The following is a 20,440-nucleotide window of genomic DNA, read 5'->3' as shown; positions in this document are numbered from 1 at the left end:
GCATGGCCATCCTCCCTGGGGGATGATTTTTTGCTTTTGGTCTCTCTGTCTCTGTCTTCTTTCTGGCGAATACACATGCCCTATAGCAAAAACAAAAACAAAAACAAAAACAAAAACAAAAACAAAAACAAAACACAAAACACAAAACACAAAACACAAAACACAAAACACAAAACACAAAACACAAAACACAAAACACAAAACACAAAACACAAAACACAAAACACAAAACACAAAACACAAAACACAAAACACAAAACACAAAACACAAAACACAAAACACAAAACACAAAACAAAACAAAACAAAAAACCAGATTAGATTCTGTACAAATCTGAAGGTGTAGTGATAGAAACTTTAAAAAATAAAAAATATGAAAAAAGGAAAATATTAATGGAAAATCAGTTTCATCAGTCCTAATATGAATGTAACTGGAGTTTTTGAAGGAGATGGAGAATAGGAAAAAAAAACTGAAGAAACTATGGCTGAAGAATATTCAGTTTGTTGAAAATTGTAAACCCAGAGGTACAAGAATTTTAATAAACCACAAGCACAAGAAACATGAGAAAAACTACAACAAGGCACATTTTAATAAAACTCAAAATTAAAAGCAAAAATATTTAAAATGGCCAGAGGGAAAAAAGATAACATCATACAGAAAAGAAAAAAAAGAAAAAAAAAGAAAGCAAGCATATTCAACTCTTCTTCAGGATAAAAAGAAACCTATCAACATTAGCAAAATTTGTTTTTCAACTAACTTCTTTTTTAAGTAGCAAAGCCTGAATTAACTATCTTAAGAGTGAAACAATATATCTCTTTCAATGGTAAAGAATGAAAAGTTTTCATCTATTTGAGATGATGGTTGGGAAAGTAAGTGTACTAGGATTACACTTAACATACAGATCCTTGTCAAGATATAAAAAGCTAGCACAGTAGGTCCAATTAAATAGTGCCTTACTCAGAATTATACTCGCTTAATAAATTCTCAAGAAAACTAGCCATAGGGAACTGTAACTTTCCTATGGTGATATCTGCAAGGTTAGCCTCACTGGGCCCCAAATTCTTTCTCTCCAAAGATGGTAAAAGAAAACAGTACTTACTTGGGACCAGCAGTTGGTATAATGGCCATGTTGCAGGACTCCCATGTAGTCAACCGTGGTTCGAGTCCTGGACCCGGTGGCTTAAACTCACGCCGGGTATGTGTGTATGCATGCTCAAGATCTTGAGAGGAGATTGGAGAAGGGATTGCGTATGGCCATCCCCCCTGGGGGCGGGGTGATTTCTCACTTTCTGTCTCTATCTTTCTGGCAAGGGCACACACCCTATAGCAACCCCCCCTCTCTATTTATATATATATAAATATATATACATTCTTAGAAATATACCTAACTCACAATAAAGGCTTAAAATACATCAGCCACTAAGCTGGACATTTCCTTGCAGATTTTCACAACTAAAAGACACCTGGGTTTCTACACAAATTTGTAAGTGTTATACATGTGTATTTTATAGAAGACTTTTTGGTTTAATAATCAGTAGTATTAGTCTAAATGTCTGTTGACTGAATGGATAAAGAAAATGTAATATACACAGAGAAATATCATTTAGACTGACAAAAGAAGGAAATCCTGGGGCTAGGCAATTCCACATGGAAAGGTTCATGGTTCAAGTCCAGAAACCTCCCTGAGTACGCACTCTGGGCATGCAGGGGCCCATGATTAGTTGTAAAAACAAGACCAGGGATGGGTGTGTTGATGCATAGGCTGGGGCAGTACCTTAAGTATACTGTAAATGAAGCACATACTTTTCAACTGAAATGAAGTATTACAAGGCCAGGGTAAATATTCAATATAACTTGTATAAAATACTTTTGGTAAGTAAGTCATATTGTTAATTAAATACTGGGGTGACACACTACCTCAGATTTTAATGGGAAAAAGTTAATTCTGCTCAAACACACTTTGGCTAAATAATAGGCAGATCAAGGCCTATACATCACTATCTAGAGAACTTACAGTTATAAAAAATGGATTTATGGACCTGAGGGTCAATATTTAAATACCAGTTTTTGTTACTTACGAAGGTTAGCATCTTTTGCAGCTCTAATACTCTTTTTATTCTAGTCTTTTAATTTTGTTTTTAAAAATTTGTTAGAGGGCACATGTACTCATTAAAGAGAGAGAGAGAGGGAGAAAAAGAAAATGAGAAAGCACCCCCTAAGAGGAATGGTCACACTGCAATCACTTCTCCTCTATCCTTCTGGGATTTGGGGCATGCATGCAATGCACCCCATGTGTTTTTGAAGCTACCAAGTCTGGTATTAGAATCATTCAGTCAGCCATGTGGGATCCAGCTGCCTTAATCATCCTGCCACTGGTTGGCCCACTAATATTCCTTTGTTGGTGATATTGGATACAACTCTCAAATTTTTATCTTGTAATGTTCTAAAAATCTATCCACTATTCACAGTCAAAATAGCTTCTCCTTTTAAAGGTCATACATGCGAATTCTTCAGAAAGTTTGTGGAAAATGTACACTATGAACAAACTATGCATAGATTTCATTTTTGTTTTGTACTAGAATAAACTTGTACTTTAATTCCATTTTTTACACAAACTTTTTGAAGTCCCATTGTATTTCCATTCAGGAGAGAAGGTGCTAATAGATAGATTGAGCAGGGAAGAAAGCAATAAATTTATCAGTAGTTTATGAGCCGCTTTTGTTTAATTGTCAGAAGGCATGTGTGCGCATGCACAAGAGAGAAAGAAAGCACCCCAATAGGGTGTGGTCAAACTGCAATCCTCTTTCCTCCATCCCTTCTTCCTATCAGAATTTTGGGCACACATGCAGACTTGTCCAGCATGTACTTCAAGCTGCCAGGGGCAGGGTTCAAACCGTAGTCAGTCATCGTGGAATCTGGCTTCCCTTAACTGCTGAGATACAGAACCAGTCCTATGAGCCCGTGTGAGCCTACTTTTACTTCCTGGCATATAACCTGTGCTTAAGACACTGAGTAGTTGAGTGAAGCAATATATCAATAAGTAAATGAGGTATGAATGGGTGAAAAATTTTGGAAAATAAAGTACAGCAATGCCTAAAAAGTTATTCGTATTTTGAGGGAACCAGCAGTTAGCGTAATGGCTATGTCGCTGGACTCCCACGTAGTCGACTGCGGTTTGCGTCCTGGACCCGGTGGCTTAAAACTCACGCCGGGCGCGTGTGCGTGCGTGCCCAAGATCCCGAGAGGAGAATGGAGGAGAAGGGATTGCGACGTGACCATCCCCCCTGGGGGGTGATTTCTCGCTTTCTGTCTCTCTGTCTCTGTCTGTCTGGTGAGCGCACGCGCCCTATAGCGAAAACCTCTCCAAAAAAAAAAAAAAGTTATTCGTATTTTCAAACTGTGGTGTTCAGGTTTCTGGGGCATTTAAAAAAAATCTCTTTAAACCCACGAGAGTGTGGGCTCTGCTCCTTTTTCTTTTTCTTTCCATCTCGGCCCTCAATCTGCACCTACCTTCTTACACATCTATGCCCTCTTCCCATGGCTATCCCAAGAAAAAACTAACTCTGAAATTCGAACTCATGAGCCAATGGAACAATCTAAAGTACTTAGTCATGAGAACAGCAGCGGCTGAAGTTATTTTGTTTTGTAAAGTGACCTTGGGAAGCAGTTGTTGACGCTGAGACCTCTAAAAGAATTAAGAGTTATTTTAAGGTAAGACACAGGTTGCAAAGACTCAGATCCAAACCAGCACTGGGCAAAAGGCCTCACCTCGGGGTGCCCACAAGTGTGAGTAAACCGCTCACACTAAAAAAAAAAAAAAAAGGCCAAATGCTAAAATGTGGTCTCTTAAAGTTCTCAGTTCCATCATTCAGCAATATTGTGAAGGCCAGGAGTTATACCAGGTATTCTCTGTATAGAGTGGAATTTCAATGATAAATAACTGATAGTCCTTGAATCAAACCCAGGAAAGAGTATAAAATGCAAAGCAAGAACAGCATTTCATGATCTGAAAGGCTGAGTCATACAGACACTAAAGAAGACAGGGCCGAGACTTCTTAGAAGATGCTGTCTTTGGTGTTTGTCTCCTCTATGAGACATAGAGAGATGTCAGTAGCTCCTAATCCATGTTCCCAGCACCCAATCTAGGGACTGGCACCTACTGGAGGATAAAAAGAAAAGTCCGATAATCACCTGAGAAAACTGTCACGATGAAGAGGGTGAAGGGTAATGTCAGAGCTACTTCTTCAACATCAGCATTGTCATCATCATCCTTCACATTTACGGAGCATGCCCACTTTTCTACCACTTTACAGATATGTTATTTTACTTTTCAAGGTTCTTAACACATAAAAATAAGAGAAGGCAATATAAGAACATAGCACGTCTATGGCATCATTTTTCATTTATAAGTTATTAAAGATAATTGATTGGATTTTAACACTAAAGAGGTCACTGCTTAGCACAATTGCTGACACTGAATCTCTATGGTGCATAATTTTTATTTTGCTTTCTACATGTTCTCTAAAGAGCAATCATCTTTAAAATGTGAAAGAAAGAAAGTAAACAAACATTCATGGATTTACCAATGAGGAAATCAGGGTGCAAGAATGCCAGGGGACCTTCTGATGGTAACTGAGGGGTAAGAGGCAGGACCCAGATATGGCAGGAAGAGTCCTCGTTTAGCTTCAGTTCACGGTTAGAGGTTGAAGGACTGTGGGCCAGGTAACAAAGCTGTTTGACCAAAGGCTAAGTAGACAAGAGCACAGCATCCTTTAAATGGAAAACTCTAGGATGTATTTTAATTGTTAATAAGAATAAATTAAATGGCTAAGTACCAGTATTAAGAGTGGGTTTCTGGATAGACTCTGTTATCACCTAAATCGTACAAATACTCATGTACCCTGTAGATACTTTAGATGGTAATTATAACTGAAGTATAACAAACGGCGAGAAAAGAGATTCAAATAAAAAGTGTCACCTGTGATTTCCCTAATTAACACTTTAACTCATTAGATTTCTCCTTCTAACTTAACAGACACTGTACATGAAAGCTGAAGTTGTATATAGAATAGGAACATGTCTGAATGGTGGAGATTTTAGGTCAAGGGGTCAAGTTGCTCTATTTTTCTTTTATTTTAATCTTAATTTTTAAAAAATTTATTTATTTTACATTCATTCACTGAACATCAATACAACATACAAAATGCAATTTCCCTTCCAGAATACACTGTGTAGTGGCTTAATCATACATGTTATCGTCAACAAACCATTTACCATTTCTTGGTAATATATATATGTATGTATTTCCCCTATTTCTCACCTTCAGCCATTTCCCAGATGGATTACTATGGAAAGAAGATGACGTCACTAAGTGCCTGGGACACAAAACTATGAGTTCTTAAAGTAATTCAGCAATTTCTGTGTTAAAGAAAATAGAATATAAAGCCCTTGTTCAAACTTTTTAAAACAACTCGTTTTTTCTTGACCTGACCTCAAGTTTTAGGGTTTTGTCATAAACACCTGTTTGTGTGCATGAGTTTGTCTTTTCAAGCTCTCAGGAGGTATCTAACCACCAAACCACATTAGACTATTTACACAAATAGATCATTTTAAGCTTCTGGGCTCTGTAATAGCACCTATGAATGTTCTTTCATTTTTTTTTCCCCAAAAAAGAATGAAGTACAGCAAGGTGGTGGTGGAAGTGGTGGGTCTTGAGGTACCCTAACTGATCTTCTGGGCGCCTTTCCCATTTCCACCATTAAAGTGATGACAGATTAGAAGAGCAGGAAAATCAGAATCCTGCTGGGTAAGAGGATGACCGAACCCTAGTCACTCATGTTTTCCTTCAGTGGGCTCTCAGTAACAGCTCTTCCCTTCAGAAATTTAACTCAATTAAACTCTGGGAAAGAGACATACATAACAAAGAAACCAGTTTTCCCATCCAAAGAATAAGATGATTGATCTACATGACCTTTAGTGGCCCTTATAGCCCTGAGTCTATAAAAGAATATTCTAAATCAAAAATTGATGGGGCCAGCAGGTAGTGTGGAGGGTAAGGCACTGGACCCTACACGGTCAGCTGTACTGTTTAAGTCCCAGACACAATGGCTTGAAAAAAAAAAAAAATCACACCAGGTGCATGTTGCATGCATGCTCCAAATCCCAAGAGGAGCCTGGAGGAAAAGTCTTAAAGTGTGGCCATTCCCCCTGGGGGGGAACTTCTCACTTTCCCTCTCTCTGGTAAGTGCATACACAGTATATAGCAAAACTAAAATAATAATAAAAATAAATTGAAGTACTTAAAAATTTTTTTTGCCTATTAAAAAACAAAACAAAACAACAACAACAAAAAGCACCCTGGGGCCAGCAGCTTGTCATGGTGGATAAGGCACTGGACTCCCTCCCACATGGGCTACTGCAGTTCGAGCCCAGGACCCAGTGGCTTGAAAAATCACACTGTGCATGTGTGCATGCCAATTCCCAGAAGAAGCATGGAGGAGGAGGGACTGTAGCATGGCCACCTCCCTGAGGGGTGATTTCTTACTTTCCCTCTTTTTTTCTCTCTTTTTCTCTCTGTGGTGAGCACATGTGCTCTACAGCAAAAATCTTTAAACAATAACAACAACAACAAACTCATAAGTAAACTCAAAGTAGAAATTACAAACTGGGAAGAGGATGTAAAAACTGTGTCACATAAAAGAGTTCTATATTCCTAAGCTATAGGATACTTGCAGAAAAAGTGGGCTAGAGATATGGTCTCTATGAAACCATGAAAAGATAGCAACCATGTTCTTAGTAAGGAGAATAAAAATTATAACTAGACCAAGATTGCAACTTTCACCTCTAAAACAGGCAAAATTCTAAATGTTCAAAAAAATCTAAACAATGTAACCTGCTGGTGAGGCTTTGGGGGAAATAAGCACTTACACATTGCTGGTTGACTCACAAAATGATACAAAACCTATGGAGGAAAATGCAATGGTATCTAACAAAATACATACATATTTATTTACCTTTTGACCCATAAACCCCAATTCTCAGAATTTCTCCCAAACATAATCAGGCAAAAGTACATACACACAAAGTTGTCAACTACAGAAGTATTTGAATGATCATAATACAGGAATTAACACAGATGTCTGTCAGTAGGGCAATGGTTGAAAAAACTATGATACCTCCATAGGATGAAGTACTATGAAGCTATAAAAATAATCTTTTATATAGAAAAAAAGACCTTTATATAAAGATTATCTTTTTATAATGTTTACATTGATTCCCAACATTAACTATTACATTAAAAAAGAAGTAAAATAAAGGTAAAATAAGCGTAAATGTGATGCCATTTATCTAAGAAATTGTGGCAGGATATGAATGAATATATAGATTGAACTCCATAATCTGAAAAACCAAAATGCTCCAAAATCTGAAACTGTTTTGTGTTATCATGCCACCAGTAGAAAATTTCACACCTGACTACATGTGATAGGTCACAGCCAAAATATGGCCACCAAAAATATTATATAAAATTAATATATATATATACACACACACACACAAATTTCTTAAACCAGAAAAATTTCTAAATCAAAACAATTCTGATGCCAACTACTTTGGATAAGGGTTACTCAACCTACACCTATTTTTTAAATAATAAAAGAAAAAATTAAGAATAGTATGTGTCAAAGGAAGATGAAATGCAGATTGGATAGGTGAGTACTAAAAGCTAAACTTCTCTGAATATTCCTTGTTTCATAAATTTGACTTGGGAAACGTGCAGTATGCTGAAGTTGCCTTGTGCTGACTCTGAGTAAACATATTCAGGTCCTTTATAAGCCAGTTGTTTTTACATGGTAGTCTGAAATCGACCATGATGGTAGTATTTATACCATGGAAATCCGGAAACACATCTTCCCCACCTCCAAGCTATCAGTGCACAATGGGAAACATAAATATTTTAGGAAAGTATAAAACAGAGTTAAACTTTAAAAGAGCACTTCTAAAAATTGGAAGCAAAATGAAAAAGACAAGAATCAAGTGGGTCGCATTACTACCTTGAAATGGGCCATTCATTTCAAGTGACTTTAAAACACAATAATTTGCACAGTCCTAGTGGAAAAACCAAAAGAACAGCCCAAATCACCAGTTTGTTTTCAATGTAAGTATTGTAGTGTGAATGTTGGTATTGTCATTCTGAGAAATTCTGAGCCCCAGGAAATAAAACAAATGAATAACTACATTACTGTCATGAGTATTGGGATTTTCAGCATGAGGCTAAGGAGCCACTGATTCAAGTCTGAGGTCATTAAGTAAATACCTTGTGGTCCTGAATGTTAACTGATGCATCAGTATGAAGTTATGGTGTCTTAGACACTTAATTAACCTCGCAGGTATGATTTTCTCAGCTCTGTTCATTGACAAAGCCTAAAAACAATGGCCAGCCCAGTTGTATCACTGGAACCCAGACTGCGATTTCTAACTTCAACTTCCCAGAAAGGAACCATGGCTATGTGGGAAAATGTCTTCTTACAGAGCCGACCCAGGAAAAGTGCAAATACTGAAAGACCTCTGGGATTGTGTCAAAAGGACTCAGGAGCTAATTTGAAGAGACTTGCACTGGCCAAAGATGGGGGAAAAAATCTGGGCAATAATAAAGAATTTAGTTATTTTACACACCAGTAGTGGGCTTATCCTGCTTTTCCAATACAAACTGTACCACAGGAAAGTCAAACAGCTGATGATTGAGTATGAAGTGTTTTTTGTTTGTTTGTTTGTTTTAAAAGAACTATTCTAGGTAATAAATAAGGAATGATAAAATTAGAATACAACCATTTTGTAACCTGTAATAAAATAATACATCTAGGTATATATCAATACATAGTAATACTGCAAAAAGAAAGACATCCGGGGGCCAGGAGATAGCACAATGATGATGCAAAGGGACCCACGTGGGAGAGGTGCTGGGGTCTTCCTGAGCATGCTGTGATCTGGCTGGCTGAGACTGGGGGTGGATTATAGAGTGAAGACCCTGTTGGGATACCTGCCCCTCTGTCTCTCAGTCTTATGGGAGAGATAAAAAAAAACTCAAAAGGGAGGGGAGACAACCAGCAATGAAGGGCCTCCTGAAAGAAATATACACTCTGTATAAAGTATTCTTGCCCCAAAATGTATTTGTGTGTATGTGAGAATACATGTATGGAAGTGTGAGAATGTCTGGATCAGATAAAAACTCTAAATCTAACTACCAATCTGCAGAGTAGCAAGTGAAGTGACAACAAAATGCAGATTGTAAGAAATTGAACAAGATCGGGGCCGGCTGTGGCGTAGTGGTTAAGGGCGCTGGACTCCCACATGGTTGACTGTGGTTTGAGTTCTGGACCTGGCAGCTTAGTTTCTCACTTTTCCTCCTTCCCTCTCTTGCTGTCCCACTCAGCTCAAATTAGGAAAAAAAAAAAAAAAAAGTAAATAGATAAAAATAAAAGTTAAATAAAATTTTTTAAATTAAAAAAAAAAAGAAATTGCACAGGATAGATAATCTGGTGTTTCAACAAACTGCAAGAAATAAAGACGAGATGTGGTAAAGAGACTTATACTAACAAGGACCTACAATCAATGGCTAATCATGTACCTTATCTGAACAAGCAATAAATAAAAAAATATACATGAAGATGTTTGTATAAATGTATATAACATACAATGTATGTGTACATATATATTTTTGAGTATGTGTACATCTATCTATATATACATATGTCACACATAAAATAGGTAATTGGAAAAAAGTGAAGGTGGAATAAAGGATTTGATGATACTGGAAAATAGTTTATTTTTAAGATATGATGAAAATATTTTAAAGAAAAAGACTCCTTACTCAATAGAGAAATGTACTAAAATAATCACAGATGAATTGGTACATTACACAGAATTTGCTTTAAAATTGGAGGGGAGGCAGTAGTAATGGATAGAGGATTGAGTGACAGTGAGTTGAGATTAGTTTAAGTTGGGTGATAGTTACATAAATATTCATGGTAACTATTCTCCCTACTTCTACACAAGACTAAAATGTTCTATAATACAGTTAAAAAGCCGTATGAACACAAATAACAAAAAAAAAATGTAGCTCATATTAACAAACTGGTAAGAGAACACCAATAACAGATTGAACATTCCAACTTAGAGATCATTGGGATCACCTGAGGAATTTTTTCAAAATATGATTTCTGAATTGCCACTATCTTAACGGACCTCAAAGGTGGAGAAACAAGGCTGAGAACCACTGTGTAAACAGCTGAAGGGTAGGGACTACGCATCATTTACCCAGTGTTTACCTAAATCCTGACACTTAAGAGATATTCAAGAAGTGATTGGTGCATTAATGAATGACCCAAGGATGTGCAAACAAATAGGCAAGCTTAATAGCAGCTAATTGCCAGACACACAAAACACGTCATTCATACTTGATATTAAAAAATTCACTCAGGTTACTGGGTTTAAAGACCAAGGCTCTCTGTTTTAAGTCAAATGGGTTTCCTTCATACAGCCACAGACTAGTCACTTTGAACAGCTACAAGCAAACACAGAGAATAAAAATAGTTTTAAATACACAATTGTGTAGGGTGTGGCTAGCAAATATTCGGATTCTACAATCTGTGTTGGACAAGACAGCTCTTTTTATGTGACTAACAAAGCAAACAGTAGTCCGATTCCTTGTACTGAAATAAGTACACTATTTGCAAAAAGGGTTGAACGTCCAAGGTTTATTCAATAAAGACACTACGTTTACAAAGCTAGCAGGGAATATAGAATGACAAATACCCACCTATATTTACCTATCCCAAAAAAAAGGCATACAACCACCTGGTATGGAATATTTTTTTCTTTCTTTCTATCTTTTTTTTTTTTTGTCTTTATTACATACTAAACAGAATCAAGTCCATCATCTAACCATGGGTAATGGCAGAGCATTTCAAGCACAAAAATAATAGAATTTTAAAGCTGAGAGGAGTTGAGAAACCACCCAGTTTAAACTTTTCATTGTGCTGATGAGGAAACAAACACCTAGAGAAGTTAAGGTGAAAAGCTCTAAAAATGGCTGGAGAGGCCACAGATGGACAGTCTACCCAGAACACCGTGCCAGGTGTCAAGAGGTGAGAATAATTTTTAGAACAGTCGAATGAATGACATTTAACAAAGTGAGTGGCAGTTGTAAACAAATGAGTGTGTGTATGTGTGTGTAACTAGATATACACACAAAACATTAAAATGTGTATTTCTAGTAACTCCTTTCGAAGTAAGTTTTCAGCCTAACATTCAAAACCATCCACAATGTCACATCAATTTCTTTTTCAAAATCTTATTCAAATAAACCATAAGCAAATGGAAGGCAGCTATCTGCTCTCACTAATCTTTCGTAGTCCCTTACAGATATAAGAACACATCCTATAGCAAAAGCTAGTTCATGTATAATTTCCAAGTGCAAGGATGAATAGGATATAAACATTTCTAATTCTCTTGTTAATCTGAAGAGCTATAAAAGTCGTATTTCATGTGTATTGATGAAAATTATATAGAGACATATATGAAAACAAATTTTTTAATAACAAAATCAATAAAAGGACTCCTTGATATCTACCCAAAGGACACCTTTTATTGATTTTGATATTAAAAAATTTGTTTTCATATATGTCTCTATATAATAAGAATTCTTCATTGGAAAAGTGCTTGCACATTGATGTTTATTGCAGCACTCTTCATGATTGCTAAGACATGGAACCAACCCAAATGCCCCCATATGTATGAATGGATTGAAAAACTGCGGCACATATACTCTATGGAATACTATTCAGCCATAAAAACCAACAAAACCCTGGCTTTTGACAGAAAGTGGGAGAATATGGAAGATTTACTGCTGAGTGAAGCAAGCCAGACTATGAAGGAGAGACACTGTATGTCCCCACTTAATATATACCAAGTGTCTGCACTCTATGACTGAAACTGATTGACTAAAGGATATAGAAACACAAGAGATGGGTGTGAATGCCAGATGGTGTGGAGTTGGGCCTAGCGAAAGACATTGGGAGGAGAGATACAGAGGCAGAGCATTGATGGGATAGGGAGGTGTAGTGTTATCTGTTGAAGATATTTTGATCAACTGGACTGGGGAGAAATGTTCACATATTGAAATGTTCATTTTGTAAGCTAAACAATGTGATTGAATGTATATAAATAAATTAATAAAAAATAAATAAGTAAACATAAGAAAATCAATAAAAGGTGTAAAAGTGAGAGAAATATAGACAGTGAGATGAGTTATTATTTACATCTCTATAAGATGCTAATAAGGGCTTTTTCGAAATACATATAGAAAATTTCCTTTGGGGAGAAAGGAGGATAAAAGGATAGACTTCATTTTATTCACAAACTTTAATATTTTGATTACTGATCAATCCTGATGTATCTATGTCAATGAATGGGATTCTTCTAACCTAGTTCACCTGTACTGTTGATTTGATATTGACTTAAAATGATGAAATTAAGTAAGATACAAATTTTGGGCTCTCAACGTCCTGACTTTACTAGATTTTTTAATATCCTGTAACTGATACAGAGTCTCCTAGTATTGTTAAAAAGAATACTAACTAATGAAATTTACAATGGTAATGTTTATTTCCTTTTGAGGGGAAAAATGTTTCTAATTAACAGAATTCAAGATCTCTAAAGAAAATTGCAAGGTAAGCTGATAATATTTTTAAAAAGCTGAAAGCAAAGCTTGAAGAATTTTCTTCTTCTGGAATGAATACAGCAACTTTATGCAAATAAACATAATGGGATGATCAAGTTAAAGGTTTTTGCAAACTCTACTGCAACTCTAAAGTCTAAATTTAAGTAAGAAAATCTAAAGCCATTTACTGAACATAGCATAGTCTTGTAAACAGCTATCAAATTCACAGATGTTATGCCTCTGTATGGTAAATCTAAAATATTTACCATGTAAAATTTTAAAATATTTAAAGTGCTATCTTAATTTTCTCACTCATGTCTGAGGACTTACACTAAAATGCCAAAATGCAAAAGAGTATACCTACATTTTCACGATTTTGTTTCTTTATAAAGATAAGAACTGGGGTAAGGTTTTTTTTTTTGATAAAAATTAGTAACATTAATGGACAAATTGATGTCTTTTTGTAATAACTCAAGATATTAGATGATAGTTTAAATCCACACACCACTTCTCCAAAGGAATTCTTCTACTTTTATATACTGACTGTTTTTGACCAAATAACACAAGAATGTGCTTTCCAAAAATAAAAAAGTGGTATCATCATCCCATCATGAACAAACTTAAATACCAGAGCAGTAACTTCTAAAATAAAATTACAGAAAAATATGGTGTATGGCTAAAACTATTAATATATGTTTCAAACAAAGAGTTTATTTTTCAATAAGAAAACAAGGAAAGAGCCCAACCTGATCTGGTAAGCCTGCCCAATAGAACTTTCCACCATAATTAGTGCTTACCACCTCTGAGAGGAGGAGCTTAAAGTCAGGGTAACCTCCCGTAGTAAGGAAAAAACAGCATAAATACTGCAGGGCAGCTCTGGAGAGGGCACCTTTTGCACTGCTCACCTGTGGCAGAGAGAGGAGGCCTTAGAAAGTTGCCAAGACACCATCCCTGGAACTGCAGCACCCAGGTAAGTCTATAAATTGATGCCCAGTGGTTGACTTCCATGTTAGCTTGCTTAAAAACAAACTTCAAAAAAATTAACTATATTGATTTTGTTTTGTTTTGTTTTACTTTAGATTTTTTTTTAAAAAATGGCTTTCTACTAAAATGTACTCTGAAAGTTTTATCAGTCTATATGAGATAGTCCTATAACACAGTATTGTACAAACTTGCCACAGCACTATCACGATTAATTCAAATTAATGCTTAATTTGAATTTCAGTGTATTATGAAACTTGGATATTTTAGGCTACATTAAAGATCCTAATTTAATAAGACATCTAATAATGACTTTTTTGTGTGTGAATCATTTGATTACTTGAAGGTGGTTCCCCCAAGGAACTAATTCACAGAACTAAAAAATTATATGATAGAGTAAAAAAAGTAGATAACTATATAAAGAACTTATCTGTGTAACATTAGAAGAATAAAACAGGTCAACAAAAAAGCTGTATTAAGTTATTCATTTCTGTTTTTCAGGATCCATCTGACAATATGCTGCCACAAATAGCTCTTTTGCTGCTAATGTCCTTGAACTTGGTTCATGGAGAGTTTTATGCTGAGCGATACCAAACACCTACAGGCATCAAAGGCCCACAACCTAACACCAAGGCACAGTTCTTCATCCCCTACACCATAAGGAGTAAAGGTAAACTGAACCCCATTATTTTTTCTATTAACTAGTTGGTAGGTTCTAAAATCTTAATGATCTCTTTAACAAAACATTTTTAACTCAGTTTGATGTTAAATCATTTTGAACTCCTGAACAAGTTGAAATTATTACAACAAGGTACTCTGTGGAAAGACTGGGTCTATTCAAGAACATTAATATCCCTCGCACCATAAGTACGATAGAAAGTATATACCTAAAGTGTATACTGGAAAGAAGCGCAGAAAGGTACACCTGAAGAATATGAAGGACTTTCATGTTAGAATTTTTTTTTCCCTCAAAGATGCTTTTGTTCAAATAACTATCCATAGCCCAGAAATATTAATCCAGTCAAAATGAATCAAGTTAAGAAATGTTTAACTAAAACAACTGCCAATAACAAAGAAAATAGCATGCATACACATGCACACACACACATACACACACACAACCACTTAAATATGTACTTTAAAAATATACACAACTAGCCCACAAATACACACAACTGAATTTTATCAAATAAAATCTCATGCCCCCCTCCAAATAATAGACAAATGAAGTAGCAATTCTCATAATCATACATTTTTATTTAGTCAATGCTTAAGTGAACAGACTTAACTGCTACATACTCTGTGATCTTGGGTAATTTATTTATCCTTCCTGTGCCTTAGTTTCCTCGTTTATGAAAGTAGCAGCAGCTATTTCAAAGGGTTCGTGAAGCTTAGGTGAGTCAATTGTTGTAAAGCTCTATAAGTATTACTATGAGTACTATTCCTTTCACTAGTATTTGTACGATTACTACTGCCCCACTGGTGTAGCCTTACTGTTCCTGTTCAATCTATGCCTCGTTTGTCCAACTTTTTCAGTTCCTGCGAGGAACACTGAGATAATATATGTAAGAGACTAAGAGAGCCTTAAGAAAGGTGAACTCCTAAGTCTCACATTCCCTAATTCAGTTTAATACCAGATGATACAAATTGCTCATAAAACAGCTACTGAATTATATAAACTAATTGTAGGCTTCAATCCTCCTTTCCATAGTATTTTCCATCTTATCTATATATGCATTTTATCCTGTAAATAAAGCTAAGGTTACTTGTCATAAGCGTTAAATACTATTATGCTTTTGTGAAATTTTGAGCAAATGAAACTAATAAGACTGTTTTTAAAAAGACAAACTTCAAGATAGTTCTTGAATGGTAGCTTAATATTTAAAAATAAATGCACAGGTACACAACAGATATTTTTGAAGTTCTCAAAAATAAGTGAGATAAAGATAAAAGGTAGAAAAGAATAAAAGACAAAACGTCTGCTACTTTACTTGAAGCAACAAATGTGATGTGAACTTCTATGACAAACAGTACTGCATTCAATACTTGTGTGATAACAAATTCAGACTTTTTATACCTTACTAAGATCATAATAGTCTTAAATTTAAAATAGAATGTACCACTATTTGAAGGTTAATATTATTTTTGTCTCCTCGCATTAATGCATTGCATTATCTTCTCTAAGTTTGCAGAACTAATGAAAATATATTGTTAATAAATGAGTTAATTTAGTATTGACATTTTCCATAAGAGAGAGTCAGAGAGAGAGATACCTCTAACGTGGTCTTCATACTGTGATCCACCTCCAGCTCTAGCCAGCCCAGATCATAGCATGTACAGGAGGCTCTAGGAACACACACAGAACCTTCTCATGTGGGCCCAGCTGCATTACTGTGCACCACTGCCTAGCCCCAGAAGAAGCTGAATTTTAACCATTAAGTCCACCTTGGTTACTTTTTGATAATGCAAAGTAGAAACTCAAATACCCTGGGAAGCATTAATGCATTGTAATTAACACAAATCCGAGTTTATGCAAGTAAAACATTAAGTTGATTACAGAAATTCAATGAATTCCTAGGCACATTTTTTCAACACAGGCTTAAAAACACACTAAGTTAAGCTGCAGAAGATTTCACGGCTGGTGAACACATTCATGTGCCATAAAACGTCTGCTACTTTACTTGAAGCAACAAATGTGATGTGAACTTCTATGACAAACAGTACTGCATTCAATACTTGTGTGATAACAAATTCAGACTTTTTATACCTTACTAAGATCATAATAGTCTTAAATTTAAAATAGAATGTACCACTATTTGAAGGTTAATATTATTTTTGTCTCCTCGCATTAATGCATTGCATTATCTTCTCTAAGTTTGCAGAACTAATGAAAATATATTGTTAATAAATGAGTTAATTTAGTATTGACATTTTCCATAAGAGAGAGTCAGAGAGAGAGATACCTCTAACGTGGTCTTCATACTGTGATCCACCTCCAGCTCTAGCCAGCCCAGATCATAGCATGTACAGGAGGCTCTAGGAACACACACAGAACCTTCTCATGTGGGCCCAGCTGCATTACTGTGCACCACTGCCTAGCCCCAGAAGAAGCTGAATTTTAACCATTAAGTCCACCTTGGTTACTTTTTGATAATGCAAAGTAGAAACTCAAATACCCTGGGAAGCATTAATGCATTGTAATTAACACAAATCCGAGTTTATGCAAGTAAAACATTAAGTTGATTACAGAAATTCAATGAATTCCTAGGCACATTTTTTCAACACAGGCTTAAAAACACACTAAGTTAAGCTGCAGAAGATTTCACGGCTGGTGAACAGATTCAGGTGCCATATTCTTTTTTTTTTTTTTGGAGAGGTATTCGCTATAGGGCGCGTGCGCTAGCCAGACAGACAGAGAGAGACATAGAGACAGAAAGCGAGAAATCAACCCCCCCCGGGGGGATGGTCACGCCGCAATCCCTTCTCCTCCATTCTCCTCTTGGGATCTTGGGCACGCACGCACACGTGCCTGGCGTGGGTTTTAAGCCACCGGGTCCAGGACGCGAACCGTGGTTGACTACGTGCCTGGCGTGAGTTTTAAGCCACCGGCTCTGGGACGCGAACCACGGTCGACTACGTGGGAGTCCAGCGACATAGTCATTACGCTAACTGCTGGTTCCCCAGGTGCCATATTCTGACATCATCAACCAAGATTTCAGTTTGTGGGCATTTAAGAAACATAACAGGTGGCAGTCATTCTTTGAGCACGGGGCCACCCTAGTCTTGAATGAAATAAAAATTTTCAGATTACAAGTTACAAACAGGAGCTGTTTCACAAAGCTTCAACAGAAGTCAATTGTTTTCTCGGATGGACAGGTTGAGGATTAATTAGGGCAAAATTTCAAAGGACAAAAATGACCCTGTTATTAGAGGTTTGTCCTCAACTGGTACCTAATACAGGTTATTTTCAATTAAGACTGGTTTTTCTCTTTTAACAATAAAACAGATTTCCACTCAAACTAAGACACTTATTTTTCATATGAACATGATTCTTGTAATCAGATTTTTGGATTAAACCCCAATCCAACACACTTTGCATTTTAAAAAATGCTATTTTATCCCAAACCATTCTTTAAAATCCCTTATTTTTTCATCTATGACATTTGCAATATATCAACTTCAATGTATACACAATAGGTCTATTATGTATATACACTAAAGTCAATCGAGGGGATTTGTGTTAATACATGGAAATTGTTTCTATAAATTATTTTTTACAAAGTATTTTCCCTGATGTCATTTTCTAAAAATCCATGGGAAAGCCTAATATATTCAAATGTTTGCAAACTAAAATATAACTCCAATTAGTACAAAATATAAAGGTATCCAAGTCTAAGACTATTTTCCTATTTTGGCATATAAATTTTAATGATTTCTTCTGCATTTTATAGTTCATTTTCAAATCTCAAGAACATCTCTACCCATGAGAATAATATCAGCACTACTGTTGGCTAGCTACTTCTTTTATGCCAATTGATATGAGATTTAGTATACCTGTGTACTAAAACTGATCGTTAAGGGGAACTACACCTATAAAGTAGGTTCTCAAATGAACTCACAGCTCTATAAAAATCAAACAATGGTTATTTTCATTTACATAAGCACTTTAATATAATTTTTATGTACCTTGTTCATTATGCCTATTATAATTAATTTTAAGTCAATAACAGAACACATAAGAGCTCACAATACACACAGAGGAATTAAAAAAAAAAAACCAAAAAACTGTTTGCCAGAGCCATGACAGATATGACTTAGAATTAATTCCATTTCTTATTTATGTCTGTGGGATAACTTTTTTGGGGAGAAAATGGTTATTTTCTGTATTATTCTGTATTTCTTTTGTTTTCTCTTTTTTGTCAAATACCTTTTATTTTATAGAGACAGATAATTTCCCCAAAACAAATGTGATAAATTGACCTCCACTGTACAGTTATTCTAGAGGAATTCTTCAATTCCAACTTATTTCCAGGGATCATTAGGATGTGATAAAAGTAGTCATGTTCTCTAGCAGTGCTTTTTAAAACAATATAAAACATCCTCTCTAAAACCATTTAAGATTGGTCAGTGTGTATGAACTCAATGACACTGAAATGTTTTGGCCCAACTTGAATTTTGAAAAGCAACAATTATATTTAATCTTAATATCCATCCCCCTCTCTGGGTGGGTGTATTGCATGTGTCTTTTAGGTATACCAGTAAGAGGAGAGCAAGGTATACCTGGTCCTCCAGGTCCCGCTGGGCCTCGAGGGCATCCAGGTCCTTCTGGACCACCAGGAAAACCAGGCTACGGAAGTCCTGGGCTCCAAGGAGAGCCAGGGGTGCCAGGACCACCAGGACCTTCAGCCATTGGGAAGCCAGGTGTGCCAGGACTCCCAGGAAAACCAGGAGAGAGAGGACCACACGGACCAAAAGGCGACATTGGACCAGCTGGTTTACCAGGACCCCGAGGTCCACCAGGGCCACCTGGAATCCCTGGCCCGGCTGGAATTTCTGTGTCAGGAAAACCTGGACAACAGGGACCTACAGGAGCCCCAGGACCCAGGGGCTTTCCTGGGGAAAAGGGTGCACCAGGAGTCCGTGGTGCAAATGGACAGAAAGGGGAGACAGGATATGGTGCCCCCGGTCGCCCAGGTGAGAGGGGCCTTCCAGGTCCTCAGGGTCCCATGGGACCACCTGGCCCTCCCGGGGTAGGAAAAAGAGGTGAAAATGGGTTTCCGGGACAGCCAGGCATCAAAGGTGATCGGGGAGTTCCAGGAGAAAGGGGACCAATGGGCCCAACAGGCCCCCAAGGTCCTCCTGGGGCACGAGGACCAGAAGGCATTGGAAAGCCAGGAGCTGCTGGAACCCCTGGCCAGCCAGGGATTCCAGGAGCAAAAGGCCATCCTGGGACTCCAGGAATAGCTGGGCCCCCAGGGGTTCCTGGCTTTGGGAAACCAGGCTTGCCAGGCCTGAAGGGACAAAGAGGACCTGCCGGCCTTCCAGGGGGTCCAGGTGCTAAAGGGGAACAAGGACCCGTAGGTCATCCTGGGGAGCCAGGTCTGACTGGCCCTCCTGGAAATATGGGACCCCAAGGACCAAAAGGCATCCCAGGCAATCACGGTATCCCAGGCGCCAAAGGAGAGACAGGGCCAGTTGGGCCTGCAGGACATCCTGGAGCTAAGGGAGAAAGGGGTTCCCCTGGGGTAGATGGAAAACCAGGGTATCCAGGAGAACCTGGTCTCAGTGGTCATAAAGGTAACCCAGGATTACCAGGCCCTAAAGGTGACCCTGGAGTTGGAGGACCTCCTGGTCTCCCAGGCCCTGTGGGCCCAGCAGGCGCTAAGGGAGTGCCTGGACACAATGGAGAGGCTGGTCCAAGGGGTGCCCCTGGAATACCAGGTACTAGAGGTCCCATTGGGCCACCAGGCATTCCAGGATTTCCTGGATCAAAAGGGGATCCAGGAAATCCAGGTCCTCCTGGCCCAGCTGGCATAGCCACTAAAGGCCTCAATGGACCCACTGGACCACCAGGGCCTCCAGGTCCAAGAGGCCACACTGGACAGCCTGGTCTCCCAGGGCCCCCAGGGCCCCCAGGCCCACCAGGTCAAACAGTGATGCCCGAAGGCTTTATAAAGGCAGGTCAGAGGCCTGGTCTTTCTGGGATGCCTCTTGTTAGTGCCAACCAGGGAGTAACAGGAA

The 20,440-nt window shown here is 37.5% G+C and overlaps 2 protein-coding genes across 3 annotated transcripts in view; one reads left to right on the top strand and one right to left on the bottom strand.

Annotated features, from left to right (window-relative positions):
• Nucleotides 1–20,440, bottom strand: part of NT5DC1 (5'-nucleotidase domain containing 1) — a 158,497-nt gene that overhangs the window by 119,000 nt on the left and 19,057 nt on the right. The window lies entirely within an intron of this gene.
• The window catches only part of COL10A1 (collagen type X alpha 1 chain), a 45,044-nt gene that overhangs the window by 23,441 nt on the left and 1,163 nt on the right, over nt 1–20,440 (top strand). The window contains exons 2-3 of the mRNA XM_027766913.1: nt 14,201–14,369; nt 18,950–20,437. Of these exons, the coding sequence (XP_027622714.1) occupies nt 14,216–14,369; nt 18,950–20,437 (1,642 nt within the window). The 5' untranslated portion in view covers nt 14,201–14,215. The remainder of the gene's footprint in view (nt 1–14,200; nt 14,370–18,949; nt 20,438–20,440) is intronic.

The sequence above is a fragment of the Tupaia chinensis genome, unplaced genomic scaffold, assembly GCF_000334495.1.
Source record: "Tupaia chinensis unplaced genomic scaffold, TupChi_1.0 Scaffold143787_1, whole genome shotgun sequence".
Classification (NCBI taxonomy): domain Eukaryota; kingdom Metazoa; phylum Chordata; class Mammalia; order Scandentia; family Tupaiidae; genus Tupaia; species Tupaia belangeri.
Note: the sequence above shows the minus strand (reverse complement) of the source record. Positions and strands in the feature narration are given on the sequence as shown.